This window comes from Mobula hypostoma, chromosome 19 (assembly GCF_963921235.1).
Source record: "Mobula hypostoma chromosome 19, sMobHyp1.1, whole genome shotgun sequence".
NCBI classification, from domain to species: domain Eukaryota; kingdom Metazoa; phylum Chordata; class Chondrichthyes; order Myliobatiformes; family Myliobatidae; genus Mobula; species Mobula hypostoma.
Window position 1 is genome coordinate 58842698 of NC_086115.1, and position 18422 is coordinate 58861119.

The following is an 18422-nucleotide window of genomic DNA, read 5'->3' on the forward strand; positions in this document are numbered from 1 at the left end:
TCGGCCCTTCGAGTCTGCACCGCCATTTATTATGATCATGGCTGATCATCCAACTCAGAACCCTGCACCAGCCTTCCCTCCATACCCTCTGATCCCTTTAGCCACAAGGGCCATATCTAACTCCCTCTTAAATATAGCCAATGAACTGGCCTCAACTGTTTCCTGTGGCAGAGAATTCCACAGATTCACCACTCTCTGTGTGAAGAAGTTTTTCCTAATCTCAGTCCTAAAAGGCTTCCCCTTTATCCTCAAACCATGACCCCTCGTTCTGGACTTCCCCAACATCGGGAACAATCTTCCTGCATCTAGCCTTTCCAATCCCTTTAGAATTTTATACGTTTCAATCAGATCCCCCCTCAATCTTCTAAATTCCAACGAGTACAAGCCCAGTTCATCCAGTCTTTCTTCATATGAAAGTCCTGCCATCCCAGGAATCAATCTGGTGAACCTTCTTTGTACTCCCTCTATGGCAAGGATGTCTTTCCTCAGATTAGGGGACCAAAACTGCACACAATACTCCAGGTGTGGTCTCACCAAGGCCTTCTACAACTGCAGTAGTACCTCCCTGCTCCTGTACTCGAATCCTCTTGCTATAAATGCCAGCATACCATTCGCCTTTTTCACCACCTGCTGTACCTGCATGCCCACTTTCAATGACTGGTGTATAATGACACCCAGGTCTCGTTGCACTTCCCCTTTTCCTAATCGGCCACCATTCAGATAATAATCTGTTTTCCTATTTTTGCCACCAAAGTGGATAACTTCACATTTATCCACATTAAATTGCATCTGCCATGAATTTGCCCACTCACCCAACCTATCCAAGTCACCCTGCATCCTCTTAGCATCCTCCTCACAGCTAACACTGCCGCCCAGCTTCGTGTCATCCGCAAACTTGGAGATGTTGCTTTTAATTCCCTCATCCAAGTCATTAATATATATTGTAAACAACTGGGGTCCCAGCACTGAGCCTTGCGGTACCCCACTAGTCACTGCCTGCCATTCTGAAAAGGTCCCGTTTATTCCCACTCTTTGCTTCCTGTCTGCTAACCAATTCTCTATCCACATCAATACCTTACCCCCAATACCGTGTGCTTTAAGTTGGCACACTAATCTCCTGTGTGGGACCTTGTCAAAAGCCTTTTGAAAATCCAAATATACCACATCCACTGGTTCTCCCCTATCTACTCTACTAGTTACATCCTCAAAAAATTCTATGAGATTCGTCAGACGATTTTCCTTTCACAAATCCATGCTGACTTTGTCCGATGATTTCACCGCTTTCCAAATGTGCTGTTATCACATCTTTGATAACTGACTCCAGCAGTTTCCCCACCACCGACGTTAGGCTAACCGGTCTATAATTCCCCGGTTTCTCTCTCCCTTCTTTTTTAAAAAGTGGGGTTACATTAGCCACCCTCCAATCCTCAGGAACTAGTCCAGAATCTAACGAGTTTTGAAAAATTATCACTAATGCATCCACTATTTCTTGGGCTACTTCCTTAAGCACTCTGGGATGCAGACCATCTGGCCCTGGGGATTTATCTGCCTTTAACATCCACTGACTCTCCTTTATCTATCCTGCCTGTTACTTCCTCAAAGAATTTGAACAGATTTATCAGGCAAAATTTCCCCTTGAGGAAATCATGCAGATTTTGGCCTATTTTATTATGTGTGTCCAAGTACCCTGAAACCTCATCCTTAATAACGGACTCCAACATTTTCCCAACCACTGAAGTCAGGTTAACATGCATATAATTTCTTTCTTTCTGCCTCCCTTCCTTCATAGAGTGGAGTGAGATTTGCAATTTTCCAGTTCTTTGGAACCATTCCAGAATGCAGTGATTCTGGATGGATTACTACTAATGCCTACCCAATCACTTCAGCTCCCTCTTCCGAAACCCTGGGATGCAGTCTATCTGATCCAGGTGTCTTAGCTACCTTCAGACCCTTCAGCTTGCCGAGCACCATCTCCTTAGTAACAGCAACTGCACTCAATTCTGCTCCAACAGTCGAATTACGCGCATATTGCTAGTGTCTCTCACAGTGAAGACTGATGTAAAATACTTATTAAGTTTGTCTGCCATTTCCTTGTCTCCCATTACTACCTCTCCAGCATAAGACAAAGGAGCAAAATTAGGCCACTCACCCCATCGAGTCCACTCTGCCAATCCATCATGGCTGATCCTGTATCCCACTCAACCCCATACACCTGCCTTCTCGCCATTACGTTTGATGCCCTGACCAATCAGGAAACCATCAACTTCTGCTTTAAATATACCCAATATCCATTTAAGAATTGGATGGCAAAGGGGAAGAAGCTGCTCCTGAATCGTTGAGTGTGTGCCTTCAGGCTTCTGTATCTCCTACCTGATGGTAATAGTGAGAAAAGGGCACGCCCTGGGTACTTTGTAGGCTAGTACCTAAGATGGAGCTGACTTAATTTACGACCCTCTGCAGCTTCTTTCGGTCCTGTGCAGTAGCCTTGGGGTGACTACCGCCCTGTATGTCCTGTCTATCACCTCCTCACTTTCCCTAACAAGCCGAAAGTCATGGAGCTGCAGCTCCAGTTCCTTCACACGGTCTCTAAGGAGCTGCATCCCAATGCACCTGGTGCAGATGTGGCCATCAGAGAGGCTGGTAGTCTCCCGGAAATCCCACATCTGACAACCAGAACAGAACACTGGCCCTGTAGACAACCCCCAATTCTCGCCAGAGTTAAATAAGAAAAAAGAAATAAGAAATAAGGAAAGAACTTACCTACTTACCTCACTTCCATCTGTTTTCGCCGAAGTCCTGTTGAGCCAAAGCCTTACCACTCTGACTAAGACCGCTCTGAGAACGACCGCACTCATGCTGACCACTCCACTAGATGGTACTCTCTTTTACGGAAAATGGGTTTTTAAGGCTCTACGCCAGACTTGCACAGCAACACTTCTACTACGTCTGCGCTATACTCCAATCAAAGACACCTGTTGAAAAACTTGCTGCTTTTTAAAACTCTTCGCCAGACTTGCACAGGAATACCTCTACTGCGTCTGAGCCGTATAGTACTCCAAAGGCTCCCATTGAAAAACCTCCTACCTTTTAAAGCTCTTCATCAAACTTGCATGTGGGAACACTTCTACTGCAATGCGTCATATTCCATCATTTTCCAGCAGTCCAATATCCACTCTCACCTTTTTTATAACTCTTTATTTTCCTGGAAAAACTTTTTGTATTCTCTCTTATATTACTGCCTACCTTATCATCAAAGTTTATCTTTTTCTCTCCTTATGGTCTTTATAGTTCTATGATAGAACTCTATTATATTCTGACCACCGCTCTTCTCTGTGGATTGTCACCTTGTCGTGGTGGAGAAGCCTGTGTGGTCCTGTGATCCTGAGCAATGCCGTCTGGAGCTATGCTCCTGGTAGGGTCACCCATGGCAGTAAGGTCGAGGGTGAGGTCCCTGACAAAGAACAATCCAACCAAGACCTCAATGGTGGAACAGGCGGACGAAGTTACTTCGAACTCAACGGCTGTAAAGGCGGATGAAGGCTGCAACAAATCCATCAGCTCCAATCGTCATGGTTTCCATGCCATTGGAATCAGTTGGTTGATTTGTGAAGTATCGTGTGCTTCTTGGCGTGCAACATCAAGTACACGTTAAACAAATACACGCACAGGCGTCTTCACTCTGTGGGACAACGGAACGAAGACCATCATCCTCGACCTCGTGGGATAGCCACGACGACGACCACTGCCTCCTAAGAGTTCCTTTACCTGCTGAGTTCCTCCAGCAATTTTTTGTGTGTTGCTTTTATAGTTGCCTTCTGTTGATTTTTAAAAGCTTCCTAATCCTCTACCCACTATTTTTTCTATATCATATGCCTTCTTTTTTTGCTTTATGCTGCCTTTGATTTCCCTTGTTAGCCATGGTTGCGTCATCCTCTCTTTAGAATACTTTTCATTTGGGATGTATCCATTTTGCCCCTTCCAAGTTGCCTCCAGAAACTCCAGCCATTGCTGTTCTGCTGTCATCCCTTCCATTCAACTCTGGCCAGCTCCTCGCCCATGCCTCTGTAATTTCCTTTGCCCCACTGATATATTAGCTTCTTCCTCTCAAACTACAGGGTGAATCTTAACATCATAAGATCAATGGCACTCAAGGGTTCCTTTATCTTAAGCTCGCTAATCAATTCTGGTTTATTACACAACACCCAATCCAGAATTGCCTTTTTCCTGTTGGCCTCAACCACAAGCATGACCTAATTCTCAGCATTTAACTTTAAGGAAAGGTACACGAGAGCCAGGCTTCCCAACATTAGCTTAACTATTGGTGCTGGGGTTAGGTCAAGTGCATATTCTGATTTTTTTTTAAAAAGAAAGTATTTGGTTTGACTTTGGACTAGGCCAGGCCAAGTTGGCTTGGATTAATACAGAACTTAGAGAAATAGAGGGCTATGGATAAGCCTAGGCAGTTCCAAGGTAAGGACATGTTCGGCACAGCTTTGGGGGCTGAAGGGCCTGTATTGTGCTGTAGGTTTTTTATGTTTCTATGATATTTTATCTGGGTCAAGATAATATCCTCTGTCTTTATTCAGCAGGACTTGGACAATACACAGGCATTAATTAATAAATGGCAGGTCATGTGGTTGCATAGAGATAGATAACAGGTAGTGATAATTTCCAACAAGGAAGTGGCTAAGCACTTCCCCTTGAATTTAGTGTTATTATCATTTTCCCTTACAAACAAGAGGTTGCAATTCACAAGAAACTCAATTGGACCAGCTGCATAAATAATATTATAAGAGCATTATCAGGATTCTAGGGCAATAACTTAACTTCCTCTCCCCCCCCCCGCCCCCAAAACACATTTCCACTCTTCAGCTACGAGTATGAGAGAGTTTAAATGCTCTTTGTTTTTCTGGATGACTACAGCAAGTCACCACAACCCATTACCTGCCTGCTTATGAGGTACCTCATTCAAGCCATAAATATACATCCCATCCATTACTGTACATATCATCTACAGAATGTACTGCAGTATCAAGCCAAGGTTTCTTCAACAGCACCCCAGCGTGCAATACAAGATTTCTTTTGCCTTGAATGGCTTCAGGTACATGGGAACCACCAACATCTATATTTCCTTCCAAGTCACACACCAGCTACATTTGCTCTAAACCTGAAAGTGGAACTGGAGCCACAAACAATCTTGAGGAACTCAGCAGGTCTGTCAGTGGGAGGAACTAAACTGTTGACACTTTGGTCGAAATCCTGCACCCGGCACAGTGTTAAAAATCACTCATGATTCCTTAAAAACCTGCAACTCTTTTTAAAATCACCTTACCATTGTCCGTGCAACCTGGTGTATCCAAACATTCTGCAACATGCCACCGAGGCGTTTCTATCATCAGCAGAGAGAAGGGCATTTGACAGATTGGGCAATGGCCAGCGTGCGCCGGTTTGGTGTTTGTCAGGATACACTTTCCACCGGGCGCATTGCTGCTTTCAGTCTGCTTAAGTGGGGTAGAAGGATCAGCAGGCCGTGACAATGGGCTGGGAGTGGCTGGGTGATGTACAGATGCTGCGGAGGGGCTGAGAGGCCGGGAGGAGAGCCGATCTGTGGTCCCTGACTCCCGCTCAGGCTCTGGGCACTTCGCCCCCCTCCTACTCCTGGACCGGAGCCCATCAGCGACACCTCTGCCACTTCTTCCCTGCTCGGCTTTCGGCTGCTTGAGCAACTTCCCCGGCGGGGGGCTGCCAACCCTTCCACTATTTTCAGGACGCCTAAGTTTGCGAACAGATTTATAATCCCAAATATCATCCTCTTTGCTCATGGCGCGCCTCCAGACAGCGGCGCCCGTTCAAAACCCGCCAACCTCGGCCTCAAATCCGCACATTCGACACGATTTCTAGCACAAATCTACAATTATCAAAAGACACTCAAACTGTTCTGAATTATTTTATCAATTTTTTTTTTTTTGCAACTCATGGTTCTTTGTGTTCAATTGTATGGCTCTGATGTGAGTTTTCCAGTGGCGAATGTGAGATCAGCCAAGCAGTAATCGCTCCCGCTGTCGCCATGGCCGCCGCGTTTGCTGCTCAGGCTGAGCTGGAGTCCGCTCTGCTGACGGTTGACAGCCCGGGGGAAAAAGAGCGACTCATCCTCCAGCACGTCAGGGAGATCGATGGCAGGGGGGCGGATTTCAGAGTCCCTGAGTTTGAAGAAGGTGAGTACTTCCTGTCCCACAGACACTCAACGAGAAGGGAGGGAGGGAGGACTGACTGGTTTCAAGCTAGTTTGGAAATGAAATGGACTGCCAACACTAATTCAAAAACCACACAGCGAACGACAACACAAAGCACAGCAAGTGGACAATAACAAATAGACCATCAAGTCCCTGGCCAGACTTGAGCGAGCATGCAACCGGATGCCGCCACACTTAGGAAGTAACGAGTTGGGGCAGTGCTTGCACTGGGACAAGTAGATGTAACTTCTTTCCGAAGAGACGAAGTGCTGTGTTTCTATTTCCTGGGTCAGAGTAGTCCCAAATTCTCCGGTTCTTGTCTGAAATTTGATTAATTGAAATCAAATAAAAAAGACATTGCAAGATTACTAATCGCATGTGCACCTTTCTGCCTAGTCGAAGATAATGAAATTATGGAGAGCTAAAGTAAATTGAATTCATACTGCAATTTGAGAGAGGGAATGCGTAAGTCACATGTATCAGTATCGCAATGGGAAATACAGAGGCATGAGAGGAGCTTATCAAGGTGGATTGGAGGGGGATACTGGCGGGGATGACAACTTGGCCTTTTCGCCTTGGAGTGACGGTGGATGAGAAGTGACCTGATAGAGATGTATAAGATGATATTGATATGATATATAAGAGATGCATCGATCGTGTGGGTAGTCAGAGACTTTTTCCCAGGGCTGACACGAGAAGGCACAGTTTAAAGGTGCTTGAAAGTAGGTACAGAGATGTCAGGGGTAAGTTTTTTTACGCAGAGAGTGGTGAGTGCAGGGAATGGGCTGCCAGCAACGATGATGGAGGCGGATACAACAGGGTATTTTAAGAGACTCCTGGACAGGTACATGGAGCTTAGAAAAATAGAGGGCTATGGGTAACCTGAGGTAATTTCTAAAGTAAGTACAAGTTCAGCACAGCATTGTGGGCCGATTGGCCTGTATAGTGCTATAGGTTTTCTATGTTTCAGAATAGAGGTAGGTGGCTCAAGTTCCTGGGAATAATTCAGAAGGCACAGGATAGATATGTTCCACAGAAGCTGTTGTTCTCAAATGGCAGGGCTAGGTAGCTGTGGCCAAAAAGGAAGGTTAAGGACTGCATAAAAGCCAGAGGAAAGGGCTTATAAGGTAGCAAAAATGAATGGGAAGCTTTTAAATTCCAACATAACGTAACTAAAAAAGCTATAAGATGAGAAAAGATGAAATATGAGGGCGGATTAGCAGATAATATAAAGCAGGATACTAAAAGTTTTTCAATTATATAAAGAATAAAAGGTAGGTGAGAGTTGATATCGGACCACTGGAAAATTATGCTGGTGAAGTAGCAATGGGGGACAAAGAAATGGCAGATGAACTTAATGAGTACTTGGTTTCAGTCTTTACCGTGGAAGACACTAGCTGTATGCCAGATTCCGTGAGTAACAGGGAACAGGAGTGAGTGCCATTGCTATTACAAAGCTAGGCAAACCCAAAGGCTTTAAAGTGGCTAAGTGACCTGGACCAGACAGACCACATCCCAGAGTCCTGAGAGACGTTGCTGAAGAGGTAATGGATGCATTGGTCATGATCTTTCAAGAATCACTTGATTCTGGCATGGCCCCAGAGGACTGGAAAATACAAATGTCACTCTACTCTTTAAGAAAGGAGGAAGGCAAAAGAAAGTAAATTATAGGCCAGTTTGCCTAACCTTAGTGGTTGGGAAACTGTTGGAGTCCATTATTGATAAAATAAGTCGAAGTCAGCATGGTTTCTGTAAAGGGAAATCTGCTGACAAATCTGTTAGAGTTCACTGAGGAGGTAACAAGCAGGGTGGACAAAGGAGAGGCGGAGGATATCATTTACTTAGATTTTCAGAAGGCATTAAGGTGCATCACATGAGGCTGCTTAACAAGATAAAATCTTATGGTGTTACAGGAAATATACTGGCATGAATAGAGGAATGGCTGGTGGACAGGAGGCAACGGGTGGGAATAAAGGGGCCTTTTCTGGTTGGCTGCAAGTGACTAGTGGTGTTCCTCAATGGTTAGTACTGGGACCACAACTTTTCACATTGTTTGTCAATGATTTAGATAATAGAATTGATGGCTTTGTGGCAAAGTTTGTGGATGATAACAAAGATAGGTGGAGGGGTAGGTAGTGCTGAGGAAGCAATGCATTTGCAGCAGGACTTTGACAAATTGGAAGAATGGGCACAAGAGTGGCAGATGGAATACAGTGTTGGGCAATCTATAATAACGCATTTTGGTAAAAGCAACAATAGTGCAGACTATTATCTAAATGGTGGGAAAATTCAAATGCCAGAGGTGCAGAGGGACTTAGGAGTCCTCGTAGAAGACTCCCAGAAGGTTAATTCACAGGTTGACTCTGTGGTAAAGAAGGTAAATGTGATGTTGCCATTTATTTCAAGGGGAATAGAACATAAAACAAGGAGATAATGCTGAAGCTTTATAAGACACTAGGCAGGCCACACTTGGAGTATTGTCAACAGTTTTGGGCCCTTTATCTCAGAAAGAATTTGTTGTCATTGGAGAGAGTCTAGAGGAGGTTCACAAGGATAATTCCAGGAATGAAGAGGTAAAATGTGAGGAGCATTTGGCAGCTTTGGGCTTGTATTTATTGGTATTTAGAAGAATGCAGGGGAATCTCATTGGAACTTACCGAATGTTGAAAGGACTGGAAAAGGTGGATGTGGAGAGGATGTTTCCTCTAGTGGGGGTATCCAGAACTAGAGGACATAAAATCAAGGGATGACCTTTTAGAAGAGAAAAAAGGAGGAGTTTTTGAGCTGAAAAGCTGTAAATCTGTGGAATGCTCTGCCACAGACTGTGGTGGAGGCCAAGTCTGTGGGTTTATATTTTAAATGGAAGTTGATAGATTCCTGATTGCTCAGAGCATCAAGGGATATGGTGAGAGGGCAGGTGTGTGGGGTTAAATGGGATCAATCATGAAGAATTGGTGGCCTAGTTCTGCTCCTATGTCTTATGGTCTTATTCTCTGCTCTGGCGTAACTTTTTGTATATTCTATGTACAATATTGAATTGATCATTAACACTGCCATGGTATCTGGAGGGTTATAGAAGGGTCATATGTTTGGGCAATATACAAAGAATCTGGAGATCTCTGTTAGAAAATTACATCATTTTAGGTGGAGAGAGAAAAAACAAGAGTAACCACTAAGAATATGATGTGATGACGATTTATAGAGGGGTGGCCATAAAAACTGAAATGACACCCTGAACATAAGGAGGTGGAACTTCTGTGTGTGGTTCTTAATTGTGAACCAATGTTGCTCCCTCAATATGACCATTAATTGAGTCATTTGCCATAAGCTGTTTTGGCATCTTACTGTGCTTTTAATTTAGCATACAATTTAAAATGTGACAAAGTACTAAATGCATGCTTATCTTTCTTATCTGCCCTACTTCACAATGCAGTTGTATTTTAGACCATAAGTCATAGAAGCAGAATTATGTCATTCAGCTGATTGAGTCTGTTTCCCATTTGATCATGTCTGAATTATTATCCCCCTCTCTCCACCACATTTTCCTGCCTTCTTCCCGTAACCTTCAACACCCATACAAACTGCACTTTAAATATACCCAATAATTCCACCCTCTATCTAAAGAAACTCCTCCTCATTTTTAGGGACATTCTTGTATTCCAAGGTCGTGCCCTCTGGTCCCCGACTTTCCCACTATTGGAAACATCCTCTCCACATCCTCTTTTCAATAGTTGATAGGTTTCAATGAGATTCCCCTCTCATTCTTCTAAACTCCAGCGAGTACAGACCCTCATAATTTAACCCTTTCATTCCTGGTATCATTCTTGTGAATCTCTCCAGTGCCAGCCCATCCTTTCTTAAATGAGGCTCCCAAAACTGCTCACAATACTCTTTGCAGTATTTTAATTTATAAGGAATAACAGATCTTTGCCTTTACCAGTATATCTAGCAGATATTCCAAAATTATTGCTGAGGTTTACAAAGAACAGATTTTCTGCAGTACAGACGACATCTGTGGAAAGGAAAATGAGATATGGAGTAAGCATTTAATGACTTTTTTCAGAAGTCATCCCTCATTTATTGAAAACACTAAATACTTTGAAAGGGAGAATATTACCTCAGCTGTGAAGACCCCTGCTGCACCTGGTGATCTTACCATTTTTCTCTTGGAGGCCGATGTCAAGCTGTCTTTTAGGAGGGTGAACTCTCAGAAGGTGGCAGCTGCCAATGGAGTACATGGTAAGGCTCTGAAAACTTGTGCCAACCAACTGGCGGGAGTAGTCAAGGACATTTTCAACCTTACTGCTACAGTTGGAAGTACCCTGCTGCTTCAAAAAAGCAAGAATTATACCAGTGCCCAAGAGTAGTGTGAGCAGCCTTAAGACTATCATCCAGCAGCACTCACATCTACAGTGATGAAATGCTTTGAGAGGTTGGTCATGGCTAGAATGAACTCCTGCCTCAGTAAGGACCTAAACCCACTGCAATTTGCCTATCGCCACAGTAGGTCTATGGCAGACACAATCTCAATGGCTCTTCACACAGCCTCAGATCACCTGGACAATACAAACACCTTTGTCAAGATGCTGTTTGTTGACTGTAGCTTAGCATTTAACACCATCATTACCACAGTCCTGATCGATAAGCTGCAGAACATGGGCCTCTGTACCTCTCTCTGCAATTGGATTCTTGACTTCCTAACCAGAAGACCACAATCTGTGCAGATTGATAATAGTATCTCCTCCTCGCTGACGATCAACACAAGTGCACCTCAGGGATGTGTGCTTAGCCAACTGCTCTGCTCTAGTCTATACCCCTTACTGTGGCTAAGTGTAGCTCAAGTGCCATCTATAAATTTGCTGATGGTACAACCATTGTTGGCAGAATCTCAGATGGAGAAGAGAGGGCGTTCAGGAATGAGATATACCAGCTAGTTGAGTGGTTTCACAGCAACAACCTTGCACTCAACGTCAGTAAGACCAAAGAACTGATGGTGGACTTCACAAAGGTAAGGATGAGGGAACATGAACCAATCCTCATAGTGGGATCAGAAGTGGAGAGAATGGGCAATTAAAAGTTCCTGGGTGTCAAGATCTCTGAGGATCTAACCTGGTCCCAACATATCGATGCAGCTATTAAGAAGACAAAACAGCAGTTATATTTCATTAGGAGTTTGACGAGATTTGGTATGTCACCTAAAACATTCATACTTCTACAGATCTATTGAGAACAGTCTGACAGGCTGCATCACTGTCTGGTATTGGTGGGGGGGTATGGAAAGGAGCTACTGCACAGGATCGAAAGAAGCTACAGAAAGTTATAAAATTAGTTAGCTCCATCTTGGGTACTAGCCTCCATAGTATTGAAGGCATCTTTAAGGAGGGGGGCCTCAGATCAGTGGTATCCATTATTAAGGACCCCGATCAACCAGGGCATGCCCTGTTCTCATTGTTACTGTCAGGAAAGAGGTACAGAAGCCCTAAAGCACACCCTCAGTGATTCAGGAACAGCTACTTCCCTTCTGCCATCCGATTCCTAAATGGACATTGGACCTATGAACACTGTCTCACTTTTTAAAATTATTTCTGTTTTTGCACTATTTTAGATATTACTATTTAATGTAAATATATACTGTAATTGATGTACTTATTTTTTTCTATATTATTGTGTATTGCTGCTGTTAACAAATTTCACAACATATGCTGGTGCTATTAAACCTGATTCTGATTCTGATTGTAGCTGGAATTATAATGGCTAAATGTAGTGTTATGCTAAACAAAAAAAAGCAATCTGCTGGAGTAACATGGAGGTAGAGGGATAGCTGACAATTTTGTCAAGACCTTTAAACTTGCCCTTTCTCCAGATCGTAGAGTGTTGAACTGTAATTTGCTATCTGCAGTAGACAGCTTCTACAGTTTTATGTCCATTAAATATTAAAAGTTAAATATTTTAAATTTGTTTTGGCTTTATGCTTGCTGTTTAAAATCCAGCTAATGTATATCAGCAAATTAAAACCTTACAGTATCACCAGTTTCTGGGTTCATGGATGAAAGATTTAACTAAAGTAATGTTTTCATTTTGTACACTTCACATGTGCCTGTAGTTCCTATTTAAATTAAAATTCACCTGATATTCAAACTGTAGGAAGTCTGGGTAACTTTTTTTCTCGAATATACACATACTTGATCTGCTTGAATTTGAAAGGCAACTTGAAAATTTGTCAAAGAAATATCCAGATTGAAACTCTAGATGGAGAAACAGATTGGTCTGTATTTTCCTGCAGATTTTTAAATGATCAGCTAGCCATGATATGGTAACAAAGAAGGAAGGGAATGGTAAACAATATAAAAGTTATTTACAACACACTGTTTTAGTAACTTTTCTATTCAAATTGGGTCACAGCTCCAAAACTACCAGAATCAGGTTTATTATCACTGTCTCCTATCAAGTGAAATTTGTTGTTTTGCAGCTGAAGTACAGGCCAAATACATAAAATTATTATAAACTGTAAAATAAATAAATAGAGCAAAAAACTGTTTGGGAATCATTGAGTATGGGTCTTCTGAATCCCGTACCTCCTCCCTAATGGTAGCGATGAGACGAGGACATGTCTTGGATGGTAGGGGTCCATAATGGTGATGCCACCTTCTTGAGGCACCACCTCTTAAATTTTTGTTCGATGGTGGGGAGGACTGTGCCCGTGATGAAGCTGGCAGATTCAATAATCCTCTACAGTCTGTGCATTGGAGCCTCCATACCAGGTTGTGATGCACTCCATTCTACATCTATAGAAATTTGAAAGAGTTTTTGACGAAATACCATATCTCCTCAAACTCCTAAGGCCTTCGTCAATGTGCTGGGCCCAGGACAAATCCTCTGAAAGGTTGACACCAGGAATATAAAGCTCCTCAACCTTTCCACGACTGACCCCTCAATGGGTACTGGTGCTTGTTGTCCCAACTTCCGCTTCCTGAAGTCCATAATTAATTCCTAGCTTTTGCTGACATTGGGTGCAAGATTGTTGTTGTGATACCACTCAGCAGCCAATCTATCTCACTCCTGTACACTTTTTCAATGCCATCTGAGATTTTATTATCAACGGTGATGCCATTTGCAAATTTATAAATGGCATTTGATTTATGTTTAGCCATACAATTATGAATATAGAGAGAGTAGAACAGTGGACTAAGAATATATTCTTCAGGAGTACCTTTGTTAATTGTCACTGTTCTGTACTGATTGTAGTCTCCAAATGAGGAAGTTGAGAAGGCCCAAATTTAGAAGGTTGGTAATTGATATCGAGATGATGGTATTCAAAGCCAAGCTGTGTTCAATAACCAGTAGCCTGGTGTATGTTTTGCTGTTATCTAGGTGCTCCAGAACAGAGTGGAGAGCAAGTGAGACTATGTCCACTTAGGTCTGTTGTGACAGATGGCAAATTGTAGTGGGTCCAGGTCCTTTCTCAGGCAGGAGTTAATTTTAGGCATAACTAGCTTCTTGAAGCATTCATTACAATAGATGTTGATAGTCAAAGCAGCAGCTCACCCTGCTCTTCTAGGGCACTGGTATGATTGCTGCCCTTTTGAAGCATGTGAGAACACCAGACCAGAATGGTGAGAGGTGACAATGTCCTTGAACCATCCAGCCAGTTGGTTGGTATAGGTTTTCAGTACCCTGCAAGGTAAACCTTTGAAGCCTGATGCCTTCCTAGAATATTGAAAGATGTTCTTACATTTACCTCCAAGACAGAAATTATAAGGTTGCCACAGGTTGTCCTCCCTTTCAAAGCTTGCATAAAAGGTATTGTGCTCATCTGAGAGTGAAGCATCACTGCCATTTCTGCTGTCAAGTTTTGTTCTATTGGATGTAATGGCATGCACACCCTAACACAACTATAATCCGTGTAAATGTGTCTCTAATTTCACACATAATTGCCTTTTTGCTCTCACTATGGCCTTCCATAGATCGTACCTGAACTTTGTCGGATTCTGGATTGCCAGTCCTGATGCCACAGATCTATCTCACAGCAGAATCTCCTCATTCATCCAGGGCTTCTGGTTTGGGGAAACTTGGTACTTTCTCAATGGCACACACTCGTTCACACAGGTCATGATGAATATGCCATAAGCTCAAGTAATTCTAGATGTATAGTGGAGACTATACTCACTGGCTGCATCACAGCCTGGTACGGAAACACCAATCCCATTGAATAGAAAATCCTACAAAAAGTAGTGGATACAGCTCATTCCATCATTGGTAAAGCACTCCCAAACATTGAGCACATCTACATGAAATACTGTCATAGAAAAGCAGCATCCATCATTAGTGACCCCCACTACATACTCTCTTTGCATTGCTGCCATCAGGAAGAAGGTATAAGAGCCCCAGCATTCGCACCACCAAGTTCAGGAACAGTTACTACCCCTCAACCATCAGGCTCTTGAACCAAAGAGGATAACAACACTCAACTTCACTTGCCCCATCATTGAAATGTTCCCACAACCAATGGACTCACTTTCAAGGACTCTTCATCTCATGTTCTAAATATTGCTTATTTATTAGTAGTATTTTTTCTTTTTCTATTTGCACAGTTTGTCGTCTTCTGCACTGGTTAAACACCCCAGTTGGGCGGTCTTTCATTGTTTCTATTGTGGTTATTCTTCTCTAAGTTTATTGAGTACTCCTGCAAGATAATAAATCTCAGGATTGCATTTGGAGACAATATGTACTTTGATAACAAAATTTACTTTGAACTTTGGTGACAGTCATGGCATATTCATTTAGATCCAATGGTCTGAATATTGTCGAATCTACCAATTCAAAGCAGACCTGTAAGCACTCCTCTGCCTCTCTTGATCATACTGTCGCAGTATTCATCACTGGTGCTGAGGTATGCTGGGAGAAGAAGTACTGCCAGGTGATCAGTCTTGCCAAAGTGTTGGTGCAGAATGGTACTATAAGTGTTCTTGTTGGTTGTGTAACAGTGATCGAGTATATTGGCTTCTCTGGTTCTGCAGGTGATATGTTGGTGGAAGTTTGTCAGGGACTTCTTCAAGCTGGCCTTGTGGAAGACCTTCAGATGATCGGGAAAATGTTAGGGTGTACTGATGCCAAGGGTGGAATGTACACTGCTACCAGGATGATTCTGGAGAACTCCCTCAACAGATAGAATGGATATGACTGTCAGATGTTCCAGGTCAGGGAAGCAGGACCGAAACGGAACCACTGCATCTGTCCACCATAATAAGTTAATCATACCTTCATTTTTTTCCTTTCAATCCACGTGCCTAGCTAAGACTCTAGAGCAAACATCGCCACCTCTACCTTTACCTGAAGCTCCTTCTCGGTCTATGAAGTGAACTGTGAAGCCCTTGGGCTGGAGTGCTGCATCTGGAAAGCTGGGGGTGAGCCATGTTTCTGTGAAGCAGAGTACACAATGTTCTCTGATATCTGTCAGGTACTGCAGTCTTGCTCTGAGGTTTTCAGTTTTAGCCAGGAGGATGGTAGGGAGAGTTGGTCTGAGGGTCCTACATTGCAGTTTTACCTGGAGTCCCCACAGGCACCCATGTTTCCTAAGATTCTGGATACGTTACCTGAGCTTCCAACTGCTGGGCTTGTTCCTTGGGTCATCTGTAGTCCCCAGTATGTCACCTCTGAAGATCGCTAGTCTTTTAAAATGACTTTCAACAAAGTTACTTACTGAAAATGTGAAATTCTGCAGATCCGGGAAATCCAGAACAACACACACAAAATGCTGGAGGAACTCAGCAGGTCAGGCAGCTTCTATGGAAATGAATAAACAGTCAATGTTTCAGGCCAAGACCCTTCTTCAGGACTGAAGAAGGGTCTTACTTTCTTACTATCTGTTGCTGCGGATTTCAGATGTAGCAGTTATAAATGGCGATACTTGATTAGATTAGATTAGATTCAACTTTATTGTCATTGTGCCAAGTACCGATACAAAGCCAATGAAATGCAGTTAGCATCTGACCAGAAATGCAAAGAATAGTGTTATTTACAAAATAACTGCGTATAAAAAGTAAGTGCTACAGCACACAAATATAAAAGTAGTAAGACAGTACAATATGGGTGCAATGCTGCTTAGCGCTATGATGTGAGGTTCAGCAGGGTCACAGCCTCAGGGAAGAAGCTGTTCCTGTGCCTGCTGGTGGGGGAGCAGAGGCTCCTGTAGTGCCTACCGGATGGGAGGATGGTAAAAAGTCCATGGTTAGGGTGAGATGCATCCTTGATAATGCTTTTTGCCCTGCACAGGCAGTATTTATGGTAGATGTTCTCAGTGGTGGGTAATTGGGTGCCGATTATCCGCTGGGCAGTTTTCACCACATGCTGGAGTGCCTTGCAGTCCAATACGGGACAATTGCCATACCACACTGAGATGCAGTTGGTGAGTATGCTCTTAATGGTACAGCGGTAAAAGTCCATCAGTATCCTGGGACAGAGGTGAGCTTTCTTGATGCCTCGCAGGAAATAAAGGCGCTCTTGCGCCCTTTTGACCAGGATGGAGGAGTTCAGGGACCAGGTGAGATCCTCGGAAATGTGGACACCAAGGAATCTGAAGCTTGATACACGCTCCACTACAGGTCCGTTGATGTAGATGAGGACGTGAGTGTGGCTCCTAGCATGCCTGAAGTCCACAATGATCTCCTTGGTCTTCTGGGCGTTAAGGGCCAGGTTGTTGTCAGCACACCACACGGCCAGGTGCTGGACCTCATCCCTGTAGGCCGTTTAATCATCCCCTCAGATCAAGCCAACCACCGTGGTGTCATCGACAAACTTGATTATGGAGTTAGAACCATGTACAGGTTAAAAGGGAGTACAGAAGAGGGCTCAGCACATAGCCTTGAGGCACACCGGTGTTCAGGGTGAGAGTGGAGGAGGAAGCTCTTGGAAGCTGCACACAAAAAGTCACCTCTCGCCTGCACCATTTTATCCAACCAAAGTGATGCAAAAAGAAAATACTGAAGATGGTGAAACCTGAAATAAGACAACAATTAAGAAATACTGAATAAGCCATTTAGCATCTGTGGAGAATGATGGTGTGTCACATTTCAGGACCAAAAATTTTGTTTTTATCTCCAACTGAAGTAGCAGTTGACGTTTTCCACTAACGTGACACATTGTTGTCCCATTTAATCTACTCTAAGTACCTCTTCCTCTGATGTTCTGTTGAGCAGGAAAATTCATATTTGGTGTCATACTTCCCTATTTAATCAAAAAAGCAATTCAGCAGTCATTAAATCTTTTACCTCACTCAGCCCACTATGTATATTGGAACACGTTAAAAACATCTACAGTTAATGTCACTCTAATTTTCCACTGGTTTACATATTTTTTATTCAGAATTATAAATATAACTTTTCTAAGTTTCTGCTAAATTTATTATCATCATCCTTTTCAGAGTAAACTGCAAATGTTTGTAGATTGTAACTGCTCATTGTAGATAAGTTTGTTTCTCTCTTGTCTCTGTCAGAGATTTAAAGGAGTGCCCTATGATTGCAGATTCAGTAACTAGTAGAAACTTTTTATTTAAAGAACCTAATTTTATGAAAGAATTTTCTCATATCAATACCCTTCATAATTTTAAAGCCTTCTAAGAAATTTTCCTTTGGCTGTCAGTGGAAAAAAAACATCATAGCTTGTCTATTCTCATTACCTAATGAGGTTCCCCTTCCCTATTACTATCCCGATAAATTTTCTTTGCACCCTCTCTTAGGTCTGAGCTCACTTGCAAAGCTGCACTTGTAGGATCCGATGAACTGAAGCATGAACAAGTGATGCATCAGAAAAAGAAGGGAGATTTTTGAAGGCTCCATTAACATTATTAACCTGGGTGTATTGTTGGGGGTTCTGAACCCTACCTCAAGGATAAGTAAGAGAGCATATTAGTAAACACTCTGGTTCATTCCAAGACAGTAACCAGAAAGAGGTGAATAAAATTGATGGAATTACAAACATGACAGCTTCGCTATTCCTAATACACCAGTGGTAAAAAACTGTGGCTCACCCAGGATTGAATGTGAGGCAACCAATTTTCAACATTAAAGTAGCATTGAAGGTTCAGGAGTAATACAGTGTAAGTGTTGATAACAAATAGCAGCACGTATTTCAAAGTAAAGTTATTTATCAGAATACATATGGCACCACATATAACCCTTAGATTCTTTTTCC

The 18422-nt window shown here is 42.9% G+C and overlaps 2 protein-coding genes across 5 annotated transcripts in view; one reads left to right on the forward strand and one right to left on the reverse strand.

Annotated features, from left to right (window-relative positions):
- The window catches only part of dclre1a (DNA cross-link repair 1A (PSO2 homolog, S. cerevisiae)), a 62064-nt gene extending 56106 nt beyond the window's left edge, over positions 1-5958 (reverse strand). The window contains exon 1 of one of the 3 annotated variants that reach the window (XM_063071990.1): positions 5333-5958. In XM_063071990.1, coding sequence (XP_062928060.1) covers positions 5333-5822 — 490 coding nt within the window. In that variant the 5' untranslated portion in view covers positions 5823-5958. Of the gene's footprint in view, positions 1-2760; positions 3020-3084; positions 3691-5332 lie in introns of those variants that run through there. The other 2 variants (XM_063071991.1, XM_063071992.1) reach the window with 2 other exon arrangements.
- Positions 5944-18422, forward strand: part of nhlrc2 (NHL repeat containing 2) — a 102204-nt gene continuing 89725 nt past the window's right edge. For both annotated transcript variants that reach the window (XM_063071993.1, XM_063071994.1), the window contains exon 1: positions 5944-6215. In XM_063071993.1, the coding sequence (XP_062928063.1) occupies positions 6068-6215 (148 nt within the window). In that variant the 5' untranslated portion in view covers positions 5944-6067. The remainder of the gene's footprint in view (positions 6216-18422) is intronic.